General features: G+C 30.5%; 1 protein-coding gene across 3 annotated transcripts in view; it reads left to right on the plus strand.

Moving 5' to 3' along the window:
- Positions 1–26,194, plus strand: part of LOC113521683 (WD repeat-containing protein 47) — an 82,464-nt gene that overhangs the window by 31,677 nt on the left and 24,593 nt on the right. For all 3 annotated transcript variants that reach the window (XM_026907305.3, XM_026907322.3, XM_031911611.2), the window contains 2 exons: positions 9,034–9,263; positions 21,564–21,741. In XM_026907305.3, the coding sequence (XP_026763106.2) occupies positions 9,034–9,263; positions 21,564–21,741 (408 nt within the window). The remainder of the gene's footprint in view (positions 1–9,033; positions 9,264–21,563; positions 21,742–26,194) is intronic.

Genomic DNA, 26,194 nt, shown 5'->3' on the forward strand with positions numbered 1-26,194 from the left:
TTCATTTTCTTCGACTTTTTCCACATGTTCGTACATTTTACCCTGTTTCATCAATTACATTAAAAATTGTACTTATAAATCTCTTGTATCTTTTTGTATTGATAGTAATCAAAGTTTAATGGTTATTCGTGAAATATCCACCTTAAAATATTTTTTTATGGGATTATTATTAATTAATGTCTACGAGTATCTCGATTGTGTATTGAATTATGAAATTGTTCGAAAATAGAAATGTCAAAGTACATTTATTAAGTCAAGTATGAAGATTCCGCTTGTATTATATTATAATTTATTCTCCTCCTTGTCGTATTTGACAACCGCGGCCCAAATAATTTACGTATTACGATCGCGAGATCTAATATGACTTGCAAAGTCGAATTTGGTTCTAAATTGCCAACATCGAAGTTGGCCGCGGTAGAGATGTAGGTGTGGATGTAGTCGTTTATGTTGGGACTTCGGTTCGGCGCTTGGTGTCCCGGTAGGTTAAAAAAACTGCTTTGCGCAAATTGTAATACGATTCATTTTCTATAACCGGTCGATTTTAGGTTTCTCTTGCCGAGGATGTAATATTAACAAATTGTTACAGTGCCATCGGCAAGTTATACGAAGTCATTTAGATTTTTATTGCATTCATGGAGTATTATCACATATTTTACAAAGTCGAATTCTTTAGTGTAATTTATATAAAATAGGGGTTTGATGCTCCTGGTTAAAAGACGGCTTTCGTTAAATTCACAAATACGTTTGTAATAATAAAGAATGGTATTAATGTAAAATATTTTAATCGGCATTATAACCACATTGATTACGCGGTTGCCATAGCGTTTTATTTTCGATTTAAGATTTCCGTCGTTTGTATTGTGCTTTGTTTCTCTAGAAATTATGTTTATTTATCAATTAACTTATCAACAACAATTAAGCCTTTGCAATAATAAAAATTGATGTTTTGTAACTCATAAAGCTACATAATTCTATGTTCTCACTCAATAAAGATATAACATTCCATAATGTTACGTTATTAATATCACAACAATATCTAGTAAAGTTGTTAATATATCTTCATTGTTTGAATTTTATTATAAACCGTAAAGATTTAAGTTAGCTGTGTTTGCGGCTTCGTTCACGATTTTGGGATAAAAAAGTACCCTTCTACCCTTCTAAGTCATATACTGCATGTATAACAATGTTGATGATTGATCGAGCCGTTAAGGCGCAGAGAGGTAACAAACAACCAGCCTATTATCCTTTTTTATATGGAAGAGAGATTCGTACCCTAGTTCATTGGTTGTTATAATGATAGACAGGTGACCATAAAGATTTGAAGGCGCCGATATTGCTAGGAACTAAAATATCGCGATACCGTGCGATTTTATATAATAATATTATAAATGTGAACTTAAGTTTGTTACCTTTTAGAGTCTTAACGGTTTAACCAATCGTAATGAGGTTTGGTATATCGGTATTATATGGGATGGAGAAAGAAATAGGTTACTTTTTATCCTAATCAGTGAACATATTCCGGTTAACAGGTTCCATGAACAGAATACACTACATAAAACGTTTGTTATATTTGTCTGCAGATATTATGTACTGTATATAATATATTTTTATGACCTAAACATCTAAAAACTCATTCCGAAATGCAAGTAAGAACGAGAGAACAGGATTTGACAAGACAACCATAGTTGCATTTACTGTGTACTAAATGATTTTTTATTTATCTCATTTTGCATAAATTTATAATATTAAGTAGATTTTTAATACGTTGGCAATTTTTACAAATTACGTTAAAATTAACTAGTACTTTTTAAAGCCATTTTTAAAAGATTGAGCTTCATAGGTTTCGGTTATTTTTTAGTATGTTTAGCGATTGTCGAGTTTTGTATCCTCAAGTAGATTTTGTTTTGCTACAGGCGGGATTTTGCTGCACATTGAAAAAGGGCCACTTTAACAAAATGACAATCGCTAACTTAATATCAGACTAAATCGGAAAAACAAACAGTTACTTTCACATTTACGATATCGGTGATTATGGATATTTAACCATCTATATCTGACCGCCTGCAAATCCTACAATATAAGCAAATATGACTAATAAATGATGTAATTTTAAAAGCATCCGCTAATATTTTATGTACATTTTTTTCGCATCCAATTCTCAACTTGATATAAGCAAAGATTTTTAAACACCTTCCAAACGAGGCTATTTCTCAATTTGCGTGTATTTTTGGTTTATATATTACGCGATTACTTCGAAATTTGAACCGATTTTGATAATTATTGTCGCAATCGTAATACGTACCCTACGTATTAACATATTAGTCCCGTATTACTTTTGTACAGAGTAAAGATTAGTCGATGGATTTAATTCACCTTTATTGTAGGACTAAATCCCGCTTTGTAAAACTAATTACCTATAAAAGCTTGTCTTAAAACTAAACAGATACCTTAGTCTACGAAAATATTGAGGTAAACAAAGTGAGAATTAAAAAGCGGTAAAGTACACTTTCTATTACAACTTGCGAGATTGAAGTCGGTGCATTAAATCGAAACGAAAAGCTACGCCAGTTACCTGATTTTATACGTTCCAAACGAGATCTCAATGTTGCTCGCTACAAATAGTGTACATTTATTTATTACCATTGCAATGTCTATATTGTGTCTAAAATGATAACGTTATTTAATGAAATTATTACTTTTGTCATTTTGTTGTATATAATCAAATATGGAGACTTTGTATAAAAGTCGTTTGCTTGGGTACCTCTGCCCATTCGTGTTTCAACTGTGAAGCAGTTATGTTTGTATGGCTGTGTTTCGGTTTTGAAGGGAGGGATATGGCGTGAATTTACAGGGTACAGAGGAATAACACCTGAGTCCTTAGGAATGGCAACGCATGGGGGGTATCATGGGCGAAACAGTATACTCTGTTATGTCCATGGTTCTGCTCATGTCTATAGACGACGGTTACCACTTTCCATCTGGTAAGCCGTCAGCTTGTTTGCCATTGTAAGTTGTATAAAAAAAATTGATCGAAATCATATCGAATATATACATATAGTAGACCTTATTTTTAATGGTCTTTCGAAATTTAATTTGAAAGCGTCAAGTCACCTGCAGCTCTTGACGACAAAATATTTATTAACTCCGTTTTTCGAATTTAGACAGTTTATTACAAATATGTATTTTCCTGCTAATGTCATATTTTTCTAATAGAAATCCGACTGCAAGTATGTCAATATATGTATGTTAATGTCTATCATCATACACAGGTAAAATCTTCAGTTTCAACATCCTTTGTTTTTAACCGACTTCATAAAAAAGGAGGTTAATTCAGTTGTACTATTGTTTGTTACCTTATTACTCCATCAGTTGTAAACTGATTTGGAAATTTCTTATTTTTATTTGAAAGAATATACATATAGATTGGTTCCATAGAAATTTTATCCAAATCGGTTTAGCAATTAATTTTTTAAATTAAAATAACTAGTTTTGCCACAATTGAAGTCGGCTTTTTATGTGAAACAAAATTTTTTATGTAATAAATAAAAAGACATTTCAAAATCCTGTATTCAACACGGACATGTGTCTTGTATTATTTAATTGATAGGTGGCTTAGTTGCGATTCTATTAAATATACATTAAATAAAAAAAGAGTTCATTTTTAATAAAACGTGATAACAGTATGAAATTATTTTCAACAAAAATATAGTCCCTAATCATACAACGGATTGGCGAAGAAACATTAGAAATACAGACAAATTTATTTCCTTCTTTTTTTCTTTAAGATGGCATGAAGGTTAAATTATATTGGCTTCCATAGATCCCTTTAGTCGACGTTCATTTTATCCTTCATCTGTCAATCCTTATAAACTTGGAAATCTGATCATTTTGCAAAAGATATGGGATAACATACAAAATCTAAAAAACATTCGGCTTTTTACACGCGGAATGTGTTTTTTGTTTGTGAAAAGTTTGAAAGGATCTTGAGTTTACCTTCTTACTTATATGCGTAATGGTAGTATCCGCGGTTTAAAAAAAAAGAATATTTATTTTAGAGTACATGTACAGACTTTTTTTTACATTTATAGATTTATTGTTGTGAATATAAACTTTGTTCATATTTTGCGACCTTGACGACTTTTTAGTTAACCTTTATCATATTTAGCAAAATAATGAAAATAATGTGTAATTATTTACTCTGCTTTTATAATTAAGTACTAGTACTATGTCATGGTCATTTTAATTACGTCAACCAGCCTCATTATCGGTCAAACAGGCGGTCGGATTAAAATGCATTTTATCGTATTAAATACGGTAAACTATTTTCCTGTTTAGGTGCATTTTCTTTTTAATATTATTTATTTATTGTAAGAATTGATTTGGTCCCGGCATAGAATAGGCCACCCTATTCTTGCCCGTGGGTGCCGTAATGCGTTGATGGAGGGCGAGGAATGGGCTGCAGCGTCTTTCTTAAAATATCTATATGTTTTCCTTTAACCAAAGGTTGTCTGTAAAAGATCACCCTAGCGATAAGACCGCCTTTTGTACCTTTATATGTATATTTTAATCTGTACTTCATGCTACTGTATTTCAGTTGAATTGTTGACACATATGTTTATTTTTATGACAATGACATATATGTTTATTTTTATGTTTTTGGTGCAATAAAGAGTTACATAATTAAATAAACATCTTCAAAACCCAACTGCGGTTGCTAATCTGCCTGCCAAACATGGCAGCTACTAGCAAAACCCTCTAAGGGAAGACCTATGTTCAGCAGTGGACAGTTAATGGCTTCCTTGATATTTTCTTTAAATTATATATTTATCATATTTGGTATATGATAGATCAGAGATATATTGTTAGTTTATTTTCTGGGATTCAATTTAGACAACAGATAATGTTCGCAGTGATACATTTCTAACATATTATAAAACCAGATGTTCAAAGCGAACGTCTTTTTACCAGTTCTGTAAGACATCTGGACCCAAGATTTATTTGTAAAAATCGGACTCTCATCTGTTTAATCGTATTAACGTTTGTATGCATGCTAAGGCATCGTAACTTAATAGTATAAGTTTGATCGACATATAAAATAAAACATAACTTTTTTTATATTGAGCCTTCTCAATCCCTCGTTCATTAAAAAGAATTTTTATTCTTCAAAATCCCTCCGCGTCCTCAGTATCGTCGGAAAGTATCAGTATCTTTTAAAATGCGATCTAAAATGTCAAATAAATGTTTTATGATTAAGTCCCTAAGAATTTGGGAAGTGTCACAAAATGTATCATCCCCTACAAGGGGATACTTTTTAACTATATATATAAAAATCAGAAATTATAAATAAGAATATTATTTATTTAAGTAAACTTAATTACAAGAATACTTATCTATAATATAAATAATCTTATCATCATGTTGTTTAGAACAAGTGTTTTTATTCAATTTTTTTAATCCTAATTAATTGTAGGATTTTTATTATTATTTTATTGATGTACTAGCAACCCGTCTTAGCTTCGCTCGATTAAATTGTGTGGGGTTAATTTTTTTTTAATAAATCTTTCGTCGTCATTATCTGAGTATATATAGTCATATAGGTTTGTTGTGTTGCTACTCGCTAATAATGCCATTTTAAATATCTATTAAGTATTTTCTGAGTTTATTCGTTACAAATAAAAAATCAAATCTTTTTTTTTCGTAATGTTAGATTACCTGGAATTGAATGAAACAGTTTTAAATGAATCAATTTTAAGCAATTGTTAATCCGTTACGAAGTAATCTTGCTTTCAGTACAACATTTACAGCTCAATTAATATTCAAGTAAATGGAAACTTTTAAATATAGAGACGGAACCATCATCGTTCACTCCGTTTTGTTTTTGACCGGTATAATTTAAATCTACTTATTATTACAATTTATGTGCATTATTGATATGCTTACTGTTTATTTTATTTATGAGCTTTATTCACTCTTTGTACGTATACAAGCTGAGTACCGTATTTTCAAGGTTTGATTGTAGTGAGTATGGATTTTAAACGAGCATAGTTTATACAAATATCAAATTATTAATCATGCTTTTAGATGTGTTACTATAAGTTTGGTAATTGAATTTATTCCCCCAAAAGAAACATTAGAAGTTTGAGGACTAGAAATCGGTTTTGCTAGATAGGTATATTCTTAGGAAAATTTAAGAAAATAATATATAATCATTATCATTATATCAGTCGTTAACTGTCCACTGCTAAACATAGGCTTCCTATTGAAGGGTTTGGCAGTAATTGCCACGTTTGGCACGCGGGTTGGCAACCGCAGTTAGATTATGGTGATGACGCTGCTGTAAAATATAATATTTGGGTATTATTATAGTCATGAAAATTAAGTACACTTTCGGATAAAGATTGAATTAAAAAATATTATGAATTAACCCTCATTTTGCATGCACGATTTGCTTGCAAATTGCATAACAAGAATCTGTTCGCACGCTTTCGAGAATCTTCCAAGATGATTCGTTTAATTTGGACTGACTTGTTTTTATCTGATGATCGTCTTCACGATGACACAATGCCGCGGACGGTTTTTTGCGATACCATTTATGTCAATATCGCGTGTTATTGGAATCATACTATTTCGTAATTATAATTATAATTAAATTTACTCTTTGCAATCCTAACTCCAAAACTCTGTTAATAATTATTTTATTATACACAATTGGATATCTCAGTTCATTTATTGTATATTAATTGATTTTATATATAGAATATCAAATGGAATATTATTAATTCTGCAAATTTAATTACATGAAATTAAATTGTTATATTCAATCTATATTCAAACATTTTACTTGTGCTATTGTAATATACATTTTAATAATTTAATAATGATCTAAATATTATTAATAAATGTGGAAAATACTGATGATATGGTGATAATTTTATTTATTTATAGATCTATTCACTTATAATATTGAAGTAATACTAAATAATCAGAAAATAAATATAAGACGTACATATTGTTTACTCAAACTCTTAAAAAAGTAATTATTTTTTGTTACCGTTTGAATAGAAAATAGTTAATTGAAAAAGTTAATATCTACCAGTACAACCTTCAGCTTTCCATATCAAGTTTACACATATTGCGCGTTAAAGTTTAAATAATTGAAAACTTATTCTTAATTTCATTCGGTAAACAGTAGGTATTATTAAACTCAATAAATGAATATATAATAAAATATACAAATATATTTCATGTTTATAAAATTAATTACACATCATACACGCCCGTAAATGAACTGTTGTTGTTAAAATAACAGGTAATCGACTTGCTAACGTTTCGCGGAGTATCTCGATTCCTGCAATTGTTAATTGTTTTCCTTCGTATTAAATTGAAACAGTTGTTGTATACATAATACTGGTATATCTATATAATAATAGGCAGTAGGGACTGTCTTAGTAGGTGGTACCATGGTAATGCGACTTCCCTATAATAATGATATTTATAGCAAAGCGTGTAATAATTATTGTCGTCAAATTCAACGATGATCTTAGTAGACTAGCGGCTTAACATACAGCCTTATCTTTCGATGGTCGTGAGTACTATCCCTTCATAATTATTTATCACTATGTCTCTGTTGGTCTAGGTGTCTTCTGTGTATTATTTTCTAGTACCTACAGTACAAGTTCTGCTTAGTTTGGGACTAGATAGCGTTGTGTAACATATCCTTTGATATTATAATTTTCATTTATTTAAATAAGCTGTCTAATAAAAAAATATGTAACTAACTACTGAAGTACTTGGTGTTTGCGTGTGGAACCACATGAGGAATAACATTGGCACTACACAATATATTATGCCATATTCGTAATGTTATTGGCGACGATATCTTTGATAATCACTTTTCACCAAGTAGTTGAATTGTATACATTCAACACATAAAGTAGATTAATAAGGGACTGAACTTGTTTATCCTATGTTGAAATCACATTCTTCATTGTTTATGGAACGAAGGCTGCTTGTTGTCCGTCAATGCGTCACCATATATCGCACTGGACGCTTAATCTCTGAGATACAAATAGTCATCCAGACTCACAGATGTGATTACTTTGTGCACAAACACTGTATAGGACTGGACTGTGGTAATACGGGGTAAAAATAAACATATTGCTATCCCACTATTATTACAAATGAAAATGTTGAATTGTTTGAGTAATAAACGTCAATAAAATAATAATAAATAATTTGTTTTTGCGTTCAGTATTTTGTTGTGCTAATTAGTAATATAATCAAACTATAACTAGATAATATCAGTAACTGAGAGATTTTTAAGAAAAAAATAATTTAGGGGTCGTAACAAGGGTAACAGAAGCTTTTTATAAAATTTCTTTAGAAAACAAAATCTTTGTTTGTTTCGGTATCACTACAAAACTATTACATCAAATTAGTGGAGGTTTCATAGTTGTATTTCTAAAGGTTTAACTGAAAATCTGATAAAGTATGTATTATGTTGATATGTGGTTACCTATTTTTAAAATTTTTTCGATTTCAGTTAGTTACAAATTCAGCAAAAAATTAAGGTCGTCTTAAAAGTTTGTAGTTGTGTTTTGTATAGTCAATGAATGTGCCAAACAGAAAACTAAGCGAATAATGGGGGTGACTGATGTTTTTGTGATGTCAGTCACTGCTTCAGTAACTGCATCAATCATTAATCACTCATTAATGAATGAAGTACGGCGAAATATGTTACGTGTTGAAACTTATTCTGTGTTATGAATTACATGACAATTCATTTAATAGTCGCATGTTTTATTTAATGATTTATTATTGTATTTTAAATGTCATAAGTGCCCTTGTCTTTACTGCTCGATGGCAAATCTTCTATTAATTTGACTAAACCTGAAATAGTCACATAGTATAGGAGGGTTTTAGGATTGTTATATATATATATATATTATATATATATATATATATATAAATTTAAATTATAAAACAGTTTAGCTTGTTATGTGATATGTTTACTAATGTTAATCAATTTTGCAGGCACAAAATAGAAATGGTGGACATCAAGGCGTCCCATTAACAGGCCCTAGCGGCATCGGAGTAGGTGGTGAAGTCAATGGCTCCAGGCCCACATTTAAACCAGTGACAGTACTAGAGGACCTACAGGCCGTACGCTGTGCAGAATTCCATCCAAATGGCAAACTCTACGCCGTCGGTTCCAACACAAAAACCCTCAGGATATGCACATACCCCAAAATCGAAGATGTCAAGTGAGTATTAGTCTGTTTTTTTTTTTTTAATAACTCAAAATAATTAAAACTGCCTATACACTGACAGGATGTGTTTCTTTTTTAATGGATGAGAATGGAATATTAACTTCACCTACGCTATCGGTTTACGATGTCGGGGTATCAGTGGCATATGATAGTCGAACGTGAAAACAAGTTAGTTCATTGTAATTATTTCCCAAGTAGGTAATAGATATTAGGAATGAAAATAAAATAAGTTAAAAAATAATTGCTTGTGTACTTGTATTTCAAAACCCAAAAAAATTCAGACTTAATAAAAGCATGGATTCTACAAAAACATTAATAGAACAGTCACAATTGGCGAAGATACCATATAACATGTACCTACATAAAAACATAGTTCAAAGTAGAATTTAATTTTTAAAGTCTACTAATCTTTTGAGGATTTCAGAAATAGAAAACTACTGAAGTACGCCACTTAAATATGACAATAGCCAGAATAATACGTATACCCGATTTTAAGTTAGACTTTCAGGAATACAATTGGGAAAACCGCATTCAACTTGGTGATGCTTGAAGAAATGTACAGACAGACAAAATTTCTAAAATTATTGTTTTGGCATCTACTGGTCTTATTATACTTATTAAAACCCTTATCATATTAACTTTTCTATAATACTCTCTAATGTATATACATAATCTAGTTACAATTTTATTATTATAGTAAGATAAATTTAAAAGCAAATAAACTAAGTTCGTAACATTAATAGTTTTATAACAATGTATCGAGTCGAACACGTTATTTGGTTTGTAATATAGCGGGTAGCCCGATCGGCCCTCATCGATTTCAACCCATTCCTCGCCAAACTAATGGTATGCCAATTGGTTATTGTTTTCGAGTAGGTACTATATCATAATCCATACATGTGATTGGCATCTGTAGGAATGACAGCGGATTATTTTACCGGGGAAGTTGCCGCTTTAGTTACGGATTTGGGAAATTGTACGCTCCGGATATTAGAGACAAAAATCGGAAATGATACTTTGTTCCCTTTTTTCAAATGGCAATCGAATGAACATATTAAAATCTATGTATTCTGTTAGAGAAAAACACTAAAGATTTATCTTAACCATAATGAATTAATAAATTATTCTAGAATTTTAGCATATTTTAGAATAACGAATTATTTTGTAAAATGGTACCTGTATCATTATTATTAGATCCGGGACTTCATTATTGTTAGGGCGTCTACCTATTTCTACCCTGTTTAATATAATAAATGGAAAAAATGTATGGAAATGGTGGAATGGATGGTATAACAAATATATATGTATATATTTGTTACTCAATCACGCTAAAAAATATATGTAATGGAATACGGAATACGTACGGTCATTGTCTTGATTAACACAGGATTCTTTTTTCTTTATTCATGTAACAAAGTCGCGGAATACAATCAGTATACATTAAAAGAAATAAAAACAAGTCACCGTCAATCATATTGGTGTTCGTGTACATGAATCGTTTTGTCATTCTACTGTATCTAATACATATTTCGATGGACAAATCAGTTATAATCGGTAACATTCATGAATATTAATTATGTTTAGACCGATCGGGATTAAAGATACATAACGCGAAAGAGGCAGTTCTCGCATCAATATTCCGTTTGTGATAAAAATGAAGTGAAATCATCGGATTACACACTCTGTGACCCTGGTCTTTCTTCGATGGTCGCTTAACCTTCACCAACTTGAAATGCTTCGCAGTCTCACTGAATTGTTACGTTGTCTCGCTCTCTTAACATTCGATTTACGAATCTTCCTCGAGAATGCATTTAGCACTTTGCTGATAAATATCTGCCTTTTCATTTCCTTTACTCGTTATAAAACTTGACGGGTGGTTATATTATGATTAAAAAAATGATAACCTTTTTTAAATTTATTATAGAAATATGGATCGTAATGGTATTACGTGTCAAATTTTCGTTTGTATATTTAAGAGTTTTTCCACATTCGTCAAACTTCTTATCATTTTTCTTTTATCCTTATTCCATTGTAATAAGGAGAAGTCATATTTAATATTGTCATAGTAAAATCAACTCATTACGATTCAAGCCGTGATTGTGAGTGATTTAAAGCAGTTTAGTACAATGTTGCGATAGTAGTGTTACTAGGAGCAATGACACTATCTATACTTATTGTGTTTATTATTATTTTATTGTTCACTATCTACTTCCCATGGCTTCACTGGCGTGGCATGCATATTATTTTATATATTCATCCTATCCCACCCTTAAATCTCATCCCAGCGACCAACATACGTTATTTAACAAACGAGGAGGATGTAAAGATTTTTTTTTTTGTAAATATGATCTAATCTAAATTAACAAAAACTCGCCATGATTTCATACAATAGATGGGAAACGCTGTATCTTATGATTCGCTCGACTGATTCTGACGAAACAGCATTATTAAGTTGGACGAATACCTACTTAATTATAAAATTTAGTTTTAAATTTTTAAACCTGATTTAAATGCCTGTAAATTAAACATTTAAATAAATACTGAAATCTATTTAGATTTCTGTGTTTATTTTATAGCCTCTATACATATTTTCTGAAAAAGAAAATCTATGATCGGATTTTTAACCATTACGTATTTAGAGTTCCAAATAGTTTCATCGCTTTCATCATTAATGGCTCTATCTTATCCATGATATTTTTTAACTCTCATATTAATACAATAATAGATTTTTCGGTTCTTTACGTTACCTGATAGCATATAGGAATGGTTTTAAGCCTCAGTTGTATAGTTACACATAGAACGACTTTGTAGTTTTTGGTATTTTCCTTAATAAGGCAAATGTCATAAACCAACTAACATGACTGTTTACTTAAATGGAAACAGTGGAATATTTATTGTTTGTGAGAAACAATGCTATAAGTAAAGCTAATCATATAATTCTAAGAAATATATAGACGGCTATTTAATAAATATATGATAATTATTTGTTATGTTGTATAACAATTTAATCGTGTTGCAGTTATTTAATGTTACTACTTCATATGGCGGACCGTCAGCTTGTTTGTCAATCCCATTAGCAGTAAAATAAACTTTAGGGATCGTATTATGATGTATGTAAAGATTCCGGCTGATTGTGACTTGTCTAAAGAAAACCTTATATCAAATCTCATAAGGTAAGATTTGGCACGAGTTGCAGTCTGCACCGACAGAAAACGACTTTAGAAAATGAAATATGTAGTTTGTTGTTCATACACAGGTTGTTTATAACCTGCAAAATTTATTAAGTGATATTTGATTAAGATCTAGTCGTTCACCAAAGTGTATCTGCACTAGATTCGGCCTCGCATCTCACCATCCCTACTGATAAGATAATGAATACGAAGGTTCTTTTTGAATTGGTGTTAAATGGAAATGTAACTCTGCCTGCGCCAATGGTACATGTTGGCGAAGTATCAATGAGTGATGAAAGGTGAGAACGAATACAGATCAGCAGTTAGCCTATCGTGATCAATTCACCTGGAATTAATCACAATCGTTTCCAGGGGGACCGCGAGGAGATTGACATGACAGGGTATATTGCTAGGAACGAAGCAGCTAGTCCTCATTACCAACAAACCCTTTCTCCATGTGAATTCGGATTTAAAAAACTCCGCTTTACGTGAATCGTGATGCGATTTATTTTGTACTAACATTTTATCTGCGACTTTGTTCGCGTTCGACCGGGATGTGTTAATTGACCGAGATAAATGGTAGCCGTTTTCCTGTTCTTCTCCAATCTATATAGTACGTATATACTAGATGTGACGAATGATCGAACCATTTATTAAGACGCCGAAAGGTAATGTATAACCGAGTAACAAATATTATGATGAATAACAGGATTAGTAAGGATAATTTACTGCATCTAATGGCAAACGTGTACAATGTAGACGTGATATGAATTAAACACAGATAGATTCATTGATTGGTCATTACATAAAACGAATATTAAGATTCGTGCAAAGCGGGTTATTTAATTGCCCTTGCCTGATAAAGTTTGTAAGAAAGATAAGATAGAAATCTATACATATAATAAAACTAACTAGACCGTGTCTCTCTGTGCACGCATCGTGCATAAAGTACTGGATGGATTTTTACGAAATTTTGTTGGGTATTACTTAGAACCTGGGTTTTGAGTAGGATTCTTTATATTGTTGGAATATTGACATTACCAGAGAAAAGTATAAAAATACTCGAGTAGTAAACAATTTGAATTTAAAAAAAAATATTTTTTTATATACAATTAAAATTATGTGTATTCTATTACTATTTTAAATATTTTTAACCTTTAACGTAGTAACGCATGTAACCAGTGGAACTGCATTACGTGCGATTTTTGTTCGTAACAAAGTTTGTCTCTACGTATGCCATAGATGTGGGGACAAACTGGAGTCTTAATATTTATGCTAATTTCAAGGGATTCTTGTTTAATAAGTTCCACGTTCTCGTCAATGGTGCGTACCATAAAGTTTTGTAATTGAATTTTGCAATTATGATGAAGGTTTTGTTTTATACCTTGATAAATTTATGATTTATGATTAAACACTCAAGTCCTGACCCAATTAATATAAAAACAGTGCTGGATTAAACTCAACAGAATATGTGTATGATGTTTTATGGCGTATTTGACTCAGATAATACCTGTCTACAATAAATATATAGTTAATATGAGATTGTGTAGTAGTATCCGATTATAATTCCACTATTAATTTTATTCATATTGGTTCTAGCTTTTGCTAAATTTATTCATTAGTAGTTCATGTAGGAATCGGTACGAACGTAGTCGATACGAGTCGACCGCTTGAATGACGGGCCTTTTTTAATTTTAATGTCAATTTAGTATATTTAGTAAAAATTAGCAACTGTTTATATTAATCAGCTATAAAAAAAAAAATGAGTATTAGGTAAATAACGAAGTAAATTAATTACTATGTATATTTTTATAACCATTATTGGAAAGGTAACTCGTTTTTTTTTGGTCGTCTATTCTCTACCTTATTCTTAATTAAGGTAGTGGATAGAGAGAAATTAGTGGTTTATATCAAATTACTGATTAGTAAAATTATTTGAGTACGAATGTTAGTATTATTACTAATCTAATAGTTTAATTATAAAATTTGTAATTATTAATTATTAGAATGCCGTGTGGTCCCAGCATAGAATAGGCCATCCCTTCTTTTCCCATGGATGTTGTAAGAGGCAACTAAGGAAACTCAATGGTCGAGCAATGAGCAACAGTGTCTCTTTTTAAATGACCAAAGCCTAACTGCGATTATCAATTCGCCTGCCAAGCGTTGCAAATCTGGAAACTATTGTGATTGATTTATTAATAAATTCGATAAAGTGGGCTAACTGACCTGCTTCATCTTCACCTATCATCCGTAACTGGTGCCCCGCTAGAGGGGAAGAGATTATTAGTAATGCAGACCGCCAATTCCATTATTAGTATATATACCCTGTCAGGTCGACCTACCTCCTGGAAACGACCGTACTGAATTCCAGGTGTATTTATTACAATGGGCTAACTAACCTGCCTTTTATTCACACTTATCATCCTTCACTGGTGCCCCGCCAGCGTATACCGTTACCGCAGGCGTGGTAACAATTCCATTATCATTTATTAAAGAAGAAAACTGGTGCCACGCCAGTTTATACCGATAGTGCAGGCGGGTGTACCATTCCATTATCGTTCATTAAAAAAAAAAACATAATTTATTATTGTATATAAACCTGTTTTTGTGCAATGATTGACATCTGTCGGTATCAGAGTCCTATTTGATAAATACAGTAGGCATACATAAAATGTATTAATATAGACATAGGAATGTTTTGTCTCTACACAATTTTATGACTAGACCGATTTCGCTATATTATTATCAGAAGTACACATACATCGCGGCATTGTCCCTTTCTATAAAAGTATTCTATGTGTTCATGTGATATGTATGATGATGACATGTGATACCTTGTCCCAAATTTATATAATCCGTTCAGTTGTTCAAGCGTGATTGAATTACAAACCAAATGTCCAATCATGTTGACAAATATTCATGTTTATAATATCTTATTAATGTAATAAAAATGTAACGGGACGATGTCTGTAGATATTTAATAAAAAATTATAGGAGAGGGAATACATGCTAAAACAATAATTTTGTACGTCTGTATGTTTATTTCGGCAAAACGTAAAAACTTCTGTACTCAATTGGATGCGGTTTTCACAATTGTGTTCGTAAAGGTAAACTTAACGAACTTAAAAACTTAAAAATATGATGCATATTTCATTTTGATACATCATCTAAAAGCCGTTTATTTCATTGGTTTTCTACTACTGAAATCTACGAGTACCGAGTATTAGTACAATAATATAAAGATGTCTTTCTCTTGTATGGTCGCATAATGAAAATTCATTTCATTCCAACATATAAGATTGTGTTCCAAGTTTTAATGTTTGGTTAAACATTGTAACTGTGAACGAGAAAGTGGCATCTTACACTACTTATATCGTACACACTGAGTCAGTAGTTAAATATGGGCAGTTACGAAATACTTCACAAAGATTACGTTCACAGAGAGGTCTATTCGCATTGCAAAATCGAAATTGTACATTAAATAAAATGAGACAGCATTAATGTTAATGCAGGTGAAATATTTCACACTTTATTCACTATCACTGGACATCAGGAGGGTTAAATAGCCGCGTTACGTGAATCATAATACGATTTATCTTATATTAGCGATCCGGCCCGGCTTTGTATCTTTGTCTAATCAAATCTTAGTCAAATCTTTGCTCTTTATTATACTGTACTAGTATATATATATATATATATATATATATATATATATATATATATATATATATATATATATATATATATATATATCTGATTTGAAAACTTGTCGGCGGTATGAATTAGTTCATTTATAAACAAGTGGATGTGACAAATTTGTTTGAAAATCAAGTTTCATTCATTATATTTGATAATCATAACAGCGAATAATTTAAATTTTTTTCTTCTATCTAGCAGTTCATGCACAATACATTGTATATTTGACGATTTTTTAATCGACATATACATAATTAAAATATATACATATCACTGGACGTATTACATAGAGCCATCTAGTTTAAAGCTAAGTAGAGCAGATAAAATGGGTACTAGATAACTAATAAACTTACTGTTTTTTTTGTAAATACTTAAAAATTATACATATTATGTACCCTATGGGGATCGAATGCGCGACCAACGTAAGATGGGAAAATATATTAAACTGCCATACCAGCAAGATTTTTAAATTATATCTTACTAGCTTTTACCCTTTTACTAGATTTCGTTCGCGTGAATGGAATTTATTTACCGACCAGGATAAATAACAGCCTACATCCTTTTCCATCTTTCCATGTATATTTTCCATATAATATGTGTACGAAATTTCATAGTGATTGGTTAATTAAGACGTTATAAGGTAACAAACAAACTCATTTTCATGTTTATAATATTAGTGAGGACTTTGTCGTTACATAATAAATGCCAATATAATTCCACACAGTTTTAAGATGTAAATAAAACCAGCCCATTGATAAAAAATTCATCAAGCTATTTAGGACACATGATACACCAAAGACCTGGATGTATGTACATATGTACAACTATACACTAATAATGATTAAGTACACTCCTTTGTTTAGCAGATAGGTGAAAACAGTTATACTTTTCTACAAATCCTCATTTAATTGATCCTCTAAACGCTTTTGTTCTTGTAGTTAAAGTCCTATTAAAGCTTTTTCATTTTGATTATATTCAGTACAAATCTCTTGTAAAATTAGTAATGAAAAATCACATAATTTGAAGTGAAATCGCATCGTTGCGATTCTTATTAGAAAGGGCTAAGAACAATAACTAATATAAGCACATTTAATTGTTCCGAGGGCCTCTTAATTGTGAGAAACAAATATTTAAGAAGTAAAATAAGAACTTGATTCTTTATTTTAATTAAATTTCCTATTTTCAATTATGTAATTATTGTGAAATCAAATATATCACAAGTTACATTATAATAATGACTTTATTTTAAGAATTCTTAGAAATATTATTACCATATGTATTATATAACGTTAAATGGCTTCATAGATGTCAATGTAAATTTAGCATATAATAATACATATATTACGATTCAATATATTGAGATTACTCGAATCACATTATCATAATATTTGAATATTTATTGTGGATCTAGTCTTTACCTGCAACTTTGTTCACGTAACCGGGATATATTAATTGACCGGAATAAAAAATATAGTCTATGTAATATATACTCAGTTCCAAATAGTATAGTGTACACAAAATTTTATGACAGCTGTTTGAGCTATTATAATGCTAAAAGGTAATAAACAAACTAGTAAGCAATCTTACTTTCACATTTATTATATTAGTAAGAATTTCCCTCACTATAATTTTTAAATATATAATTATAGCTGTATCATTTAAACTTGTGTTCTAGTAAAAATAAAAGACTGACGAGAATCGTATTTTTTTTATCAAAGATTTTCATTAATAAAAAATAATTATCAAAATTCGTTCGTAAGTGGTGAAGCTATCGCGTAAAGTGCACTACATAAAAACAGCGGAATTGATAACCTCCTCTTTTTGAAGTAATTGTAAAATAGGTACTTTAAATGTCAATTTCTTAAATAGTGCGTTATCATGTTACAAGCACTTATCTAATAGCATGACAGAGTGCTGTGTAGTGTGGGCGTGTTAAAAAGAAGTCAAATAAACTTATTAGAATGTTACAATAATGTCATATATTGTAGCTCGAAGTGCATTATAACTCTGCAAATCTTTAGTAGTTGTGCTATAGATTTGTAATGTACAAAAAGTAGATTTTATTCCGCAAAATATAACAATCTATGATAAAATTAATGTTACTATTTCTCTTGTTTTATAACGAATAATATACTAATAAACGAAAAATATTTTAATTTAGAATATGGATTTAAATATCAAGAAGGAGATATTGCTCTACAACAACAGTATTATTATGCTCCGCAATGTAAAACGTCAGCTTTGATCGTCACAAAATTAACGTGCAACCAAAACAGTAAACTTATAAATTAAAAACCAATTTTGGAAGTCGTTTAAAGACAGAGTTTCTGTTTTATCTCAACCAACATGTTGAACTAAAGAAAATTGGGCGTGCTTTCTAATATAATTATACTCCAAAAAGGCTTGTAATCGGCTGCTCTCTGGTGGGGCCAATGTCTTATACCGTTACACTGTGTGTATTTCTACACCTTACGTAAACACTTATAAAATGAATAATGCTGATGACAAATTGAAAATTCACTTAAAGTTAACTTGATAGAGAAAATTTTAATTTTCACCTCAATTTTATCAAGAGAAAATTATTGATGACCAATTTTCTATACTAAAATTGACTTACTTTATAAGATGTTTTTATTTTATTATTTTTTAATCATTTATTTATAATTATATACTTGGAAATTTACTAATAGCGAATTAATGTAGAAATGTTATTTAATTGTAAAAAAAACATATTATTTTTTATTTAAGCAAAAAAAAAAAGATTTAATTTATTTTTTATTAGGTGGAATGGCAACTATTATGAACAATGATAAATATATTCTCTGTAATAAATAATTCAGAATATGGTCTATCTGTGAACTAAATTTCATTCAACCTTTGCAAAGTTTCACATTTATAGAAGTTTCACGTGGTTTTAATCGAAGTAACCTGTTATCTTTCATTCCATTGGGAATTACGTCCGATCTCTTGCTTTAATATGAAACTTCTGTGACTTATAGATCCAGTAGGCTGTGGATGTGCTTTATATGTTAATCGGCATAAAGATTTTTAATACGTAGTTCTTATAAATGTATTTGATACTTTGAGTAAGGAAGTCTATGCACTCTATAAATGTGCTGATGCAATGTGGCAATAAAATTCCAATCTGACTCTGATACATATAATAAATAGTTGTCCGTACATATCACATTGCGACGATCTTCACTGCGCTTCTAACACCATATGGACCATTCAGTCTATTTAAAATTATAGGTATATATTATACTCGTACTTCCAGATATTCTGTATGCATTCTTATATCACAACACGATATAGCAATTTTCTCAGGGGCCGTAATCCTAGTCATTACAAGAATTTATTATGGTGATATTAAAATACAGTTGAGATAAACAGACGAATTAAAAGTTGTTCTGCGAAATCATTAAAATTCATACAGAGGGTGACTTTTGAAATTGGGATCATATTAAAATAATATCGATAAACGCACCTTATCATGTACGAGTATATAACGTCTATTTTTTGTAATTTCGGTTTGATACCAATTTAATTGCAACAAATATCATTTTTAATAATTTAAAATAGTATAGCTATTTAATATTATTATTGACAATGATTCGAGAAGGAGATGTGCATCATTCACCTTATTGACTACTGGCTACCTGTGAATTATGATAAAAAATTATCGTCTAGAATTTCAATTATTTATACGAATTTTCACATTTATGATTTTAAAAGTAACTTGGAATGACAAACGTGCTGATAACTCACTTAATTGAAAGTGGTAGCTATAACCTCTTTAGACATGAATAGTACCACGGACGTCATAAAATCTATTGTAACTTCAGAGTCTTGTGTTGTCATTCCTGAGAACTAAAGTGTTATAAATCTCCACTCTGTAATTATAGTGGAATAAACTTGTGTAATGTTTAAGTAAAAAGTTAGGTTTTGATATGACTGGTTCCATTTAGTGTGAGACATATTGCTTGAAGTTGCTTGAGCACATTTATCAATTTATTAATATGATATTATATGTTTTATCATAATTACTAAAGTACGCAATGTGGCCTTATTATTGCATAAATGAGATAATGTTCTCTTTACACATTATCGATGCAAAATCATAAACAACAGAAACAAATTGTCAATCGAACTTAATTATATATATGCGTAAAAACTAAATTTGTACAGTCAGCCATACAGTCTTCGAACATATATTTTATATCACATAGTGTACTCGTATATGTTGAGTTGCAGTAACAACTTCGTTGCTGACAGTATTGACATTTATATGTCAACAACAAGATAATAATAGACTTAAAAGTCTATGAGGGGTAAAAATATCTTAATTTTTCAGCGACTTCTAAAAGAATGTGACTTGAATGGATTTTTTTCTGGCCATGTTACGTGATTACATAGTGAATTTGGAACCGGTTTTTACCATACTTTTTTAAATTGATAGGGCTTACTACGTAGCATATCATCTAGTATCAATATGTAGATACGCGACTAAATTTGTCGCCGACTTTTGTGAATATTTTGTCTTTCATCAGTTTGCTTGTTTGTGTGTGTGTGTGTGTGTTTGTTTTACAGAACGTAAACGTTTTTGTTATTGTTGTTGTATAGAATGTGTGATGTGATCATATTAAAATTTTATTTACTTCATAACAGCTACCTATGTTGTAATCGAGATTAGCACAGAGTTAATTAGGTAATGCGGATACGATAATAATTGTATGAAGAGGGCTTACTGTCCCGTATCAAATTCGATTTGTTATGAATTCAAGACGTCGCGTTGTGAATTAAATTAAAGTTTTCTATCAATTCTGCGGTCAAAGAAATACTGTTAATAATTGTGGCTGTACCTAATTTATTCGTGAGACAGCGAGAGAATCGTCTTCTGATATATTCCGTAGTATCCGTGTCCCGCGGCTTCATCCGCGTGAATCATCTAAAGTATCCTATGTGCTAACTTAGGATATAATATTCTACCCGTGTATTAAATTTCAATCAAATTCGTTCAGTTTTGATTGAAAGAATAACACCCATCCATCTATCGTTATAAACTTTTGCATTTATAATATTTATTAGATACATACGCTAAATTAAATATAGCCAATTTTAAAGTTATGTTCGTTTATCATAGTAATACTGACAGTGTTTCATCTATTTATGAATTTACCACAGTTTAGAGGATATATATGTACCAAATGCTCGCATAAAAAGAACGAAACAGCACGTCTGTTGTTTAATTTTCTTTTTATATGTGATAGTTTATTAAATTTGACCTCGGCTATATCGTACGGTTTAGCTCTATGAATTAACCTATTTGATAACATGCACTTATTGTACAGAGTTAATGTATGAATTTGTGCTAACTCTGTACAATAATTGCACGAATGAGTAACAAATTATCATATCTTCCGTACAGGGATAACAGTGCTCCGACAGCTCCGACGGTGCTTCTCAAACGTACAAAACATCACAAAGGCAGCATCTACTGTCTCGCATGGAGCCCAGCTGGTGACCTCCTCGCAACTGGCTCCAACGACAAGACCGTGAAACTGATGAGGTTCAATAGCCACGCATGCAATCTCGAAGGCCAGGAGGTATGTATGCTGATATCATATTTCCTTCCGTATTTAATTTCACATACATGTATTAATAGTAATTACTGAAATTGAATTTATCTTGCTTCCCGGCATAGAATAGACCACTCCTTCCTTTTCCGTGGGTGTCGTAAGAGGCAAGTAAGGGAAATTAATTGTCGAGGGATGGATATTAGCGTCTCTGTCGTATCATATCAAACGCCTGTCAAGCGTTGCAACTACTGGCAAAACCAGGGGAGATCTATGTTTAGCATTAGGCAGTTAACGGCTGATACGATACGACACTCAAATTGAACAAGCATTATTATTTACCTTCGTAGTACAGAGATATAATAGGTTTGTTGTTTCTCGTAATTGAGGTTCGGACATCCATTCTTAGTCAGGTAAATTATGGAAATGAATTTTATTATATTAAATTAGCTTATATCGGGTTGAATTGTGCCTTTGATTCTTTTTTTTTAACTCCCGATGTACGTATCCAAATTGTATTTTAACGGTTTTATATTTTCCAATGTTAAACCCTTTATGATGTATTTTTGAATCGAAAATATTTACTGTTGTTTTGATTCCAAGGGAATTTTGAACATTTATTTATTTATATTTTTATAAAAAAAATTAACGAATAATTATCTCAATCCAAAAAAATATTTTTAAATTATTCTTCTGTTTACATGATTTTTATAATTAGGATAAAAAATAAACCCAATCGTTTGAAGGTCTGTAACCCGTGGAAAATCCTTTACCTGTAAATAAACATTCTATGTCAGCAGTGTTTGTATAAAACCCTACATGATACCTACCGTGTGATACTACACGTTCAAATGGTTCGTATGAAATCGAATACATTCGTAGACTCGTTTCGATAATTGGAATACCCTAAATCGATATCTCGTATGCGAATAGGAGAGATTCATCTTGTCAATCACCAAGGCACACTGATTCAAGGGTTGATATCAACAGCGCTAATCTCGAAATACAATTTATTTCGGAAATTTCATGTCATTCAATACGGAATATCTGTCGTGCACTCGTAAAATAATCGACGAATATGAATCTCGTTGGTGTATCAATTGATACTTCAGAGTGTACGTAGGAATAGCTACGAGTATAATAAAATTGGTTGTCAATGTTTACTATACACTAATGCAAAAAAACGGTGACTTACAATAAAAAATGAAATAATACATTATATTTGTATTTTAAAAATATACGATTGGAATTTAAGGTTTAATGTTGTACAGTAACAAATCTTGTTGATAAGATTATTTTTTATTTTAAAAATGACTATTTTATTTTAATTATACTTTTAATGGTTTTAAAGCACGATCGATGTATTCATGAGCTAAGCGTTACGAAATCGGAAGTCAACCTACACAAATACACAAACATCAAAATCAATCACGAAAAAGTCAGAGATACTTTTGTTCATTTGTGTATTTCTAGTATTTTTTTGTCGTACGCATAATAGAAGACTAGATAAAAGTCCCAAATTACTCGGTAGGCACTGTTTTGCAATATTGAGGTGCGTCCGAAATTGTGTGGCATGCATACTCAGTCGAAGGGATCGTATTATCCTGGTTAGATGGCGCTAAATGTGGAACGAAACGCTGCGTACTGGGAGTTGTGGGGTATGTTTGTTGTTGCGTATTAATGAATATCTCATCATATTAACTTATATAAATACCAATTGTTTAGGTTAAGAGCCTTTATAAAGAGATATAGCAATTACGCAACTATCTGTAAACTTTGATAAAAAAAAATTTTTCAATGTTTCTGATTGATTATTGAAAAATACTCCTCTATTGAACGAACACTTTAATTATAGAAAATGTCGCATATTAATATATTACTTATTTATAACTTCGAATACATTTTTGCTATCAAAATTTAACTTTTCAGTAACAGAAATATTGTATGATTACGGTTTTATTTTATTAGCAGAGAACTTTTTAAATAATCAGAAATACTGAATGTTAAATTTTTTTTGAAAATTGGCAAATAATTGTTGCACATCGCACATTTCGGCGAGCTAAAGTTACGAACTTATTTAAAAACTCCTTAGGTACATTAAGATTTGAATATTTCGATATTCAATATCCCTACGATGAAAAAGTTAGCCTGTAATCATAAACTACCAAACGACGTATCTGTCTACCAATTAGATAATTTATTCAATATATTTCTAATTAGCTTTGTCGTGACTCGCAGCACGTGTTCCGCTATTTTCTGTTTGTATAATTTTTGCGTCTGGAGACTCAATACTTAAACTGTTTTGTACAGATACTAATTTTATTAACAATAGATTAATGTTATAAATCAGATACGCAAATAGAAAAACACCTTGTAAGCCGAAAATAATACACATGGATTTTGTATATGTACATATAGATAAGCAAGAATGTTGTTGATATACTATCAATCAAGTTATCTAACACTAGGTCGTTTTGTTATCTAACTTTTCTATAATGAATCATTAATGCATATAAATTTTAATTAAATTTTTTACATCCGAGCTCACAAACTTTAGAAATTCCGTTTTAGTTAGGTACAGTACGCCGGAAATTAATTGGTTTGTTCCAGTGAGTTATGTAAACGGAAGTGGATATGATTTTGTGGTAACTGCCTATGCGTGACGAAAGTTGATCGATGGATTTAGTTTATTTATAAAGAAAATATATAACGATATAACAGAATACTCCCTAGTATTCTATAGGTAGATGAATACAAGCGTAACATAATTTATTACCTACGTTCCAATCTAACGTATTAGACAATATTCACACCCAAATAAATGAATGTAGCGATAAATTAACATTTTTCCTTTATCTGTAACAGTTCGTCATGTATATAATTTCACAATCTACATTCTACTTTTATGAAATGAGTAATGATAACAAAAGATAAAGTTAATAGTAGTCATATTTAGGCTTCAAATTAAACGAACATATATGTAAATTATCTAAAGAACTTTATAGTAGTGATACTAATGGATTCTGTATTTTTATCGATTCATATTGTCGAAATAATTGTCGGAAAACACAGACATAGTAAGTTCATAAAATTTCCATTATACATATATAGACATCGTTAGAAACGGAACAAAAGTTTAAAAATAAATTGTCATGAATTGTCGTCATAATATTAAAAAAAAATGTTCAAATGCCTATGAAATCGCGGGAGCCATAAATTACTTCTTCCATAATTTAAGAAGAATTATGAGAAAATGTATACGAATCCTATCGAATGTAATAAGTGCCATTAAAATCATTTCACAATTGGCTAAGATGTCGCATGATATACGCGCAGATAAAAATAAATGCGATTTGAGGGCTTCCTCATTTTTCAAATGTTAATAATGGATCAATAATTCTATTTTCATTAACGTAAAATTTCGTTATGTTTTCAAATGCACGAAAAAAGGACGTATTGAAATGAGATTATTCCCGGAATGTGACGATTTCGATTGTAACCAGAAATGTAATAATATGCTATTGAATGATGAAATGTTATCTGATCGGATAGATAAGATATTATAGATAATCCTATTGGTATTTTAATAAAAATCTACTTGTGTTTTGTTATATTCGAGTATTATGTCAGTGTATGATTATATCACAAATATCTTCGTTCACGTGTATGTATTTGTTTATATGGTTTATTTATTTGTTTTGGTTTACCAACAATTGTTTCCGCTGTTTGGTATACTTATACAACCATAAAACTGGGGAGTAAGTGTAGCAATTTTTGATAATAAAATCTTCATATATGGCTATTAACATTTATAAATAAAAATGTACAATATAACTTTTAACATTGTAATTGCCTGAAGGTAGTGATCCTACAAGCAAATCCAAGTAAATTGATTCATTCGACTCATTTAATACATTTATGTTCTATATTTATCGTTTTATTTTAGAAAAAACTTTGTCATGAAATTGCTTATTTTTGTGTGACTTAGAGGCAGCCAAATTTTTTTTAACACAACAATAACACACTGTATCTTCGATAACTTTTTCAACGATATTATTTTTTTTGTATTTGTATTACTTTTGTTACAATAACTACAATTTAGTCATTGATTATTTTAATTAGTCTTAAATTATTTCGAAAGCGGCTTTTGATGTTCGTTTTTGAAATTTGTTTATTTTTAGAAAGTGTTTACATTTTATAGAATATACAATCCGTTCTTGACATAATGTAACTTTAAAGTGTACTAACTGCGCACTATTTGCACGTGATATATGTATAATACGGTTTAGGTATCGGAGTAAATTCACGTATCGATACGATAAAAGAGGTAGTGACTTGTGAACGGGAAGTACGCTCAACAAAGTTCATCCGATTTCAATAGATACCGGTTTCACGCTGCACACTTGTGTTGTCCATAAAGAGGTTCATAAACGATCAAGTGGTTTAAATTAAGCACTTAGATTAATTTTGAATCGATATAAGT

Source organism: Galleria mellonella, unplaced genomic scaffold (assembly GCF_026898425.1).
Source record: "Galleria mellonella isolate WM207_F2 unplaced genomic scaffold, CSIRO_AGI_GalMel_v1 utg33, whole genome shotgun sequence".
Taxonomy (NCBI): domain Eukaryota; kingdom Metazoa; phylum Arthropoda; class Insecta; order Lepidoptera; family Pyralidae; genus Galleria; species Galleria mellonella.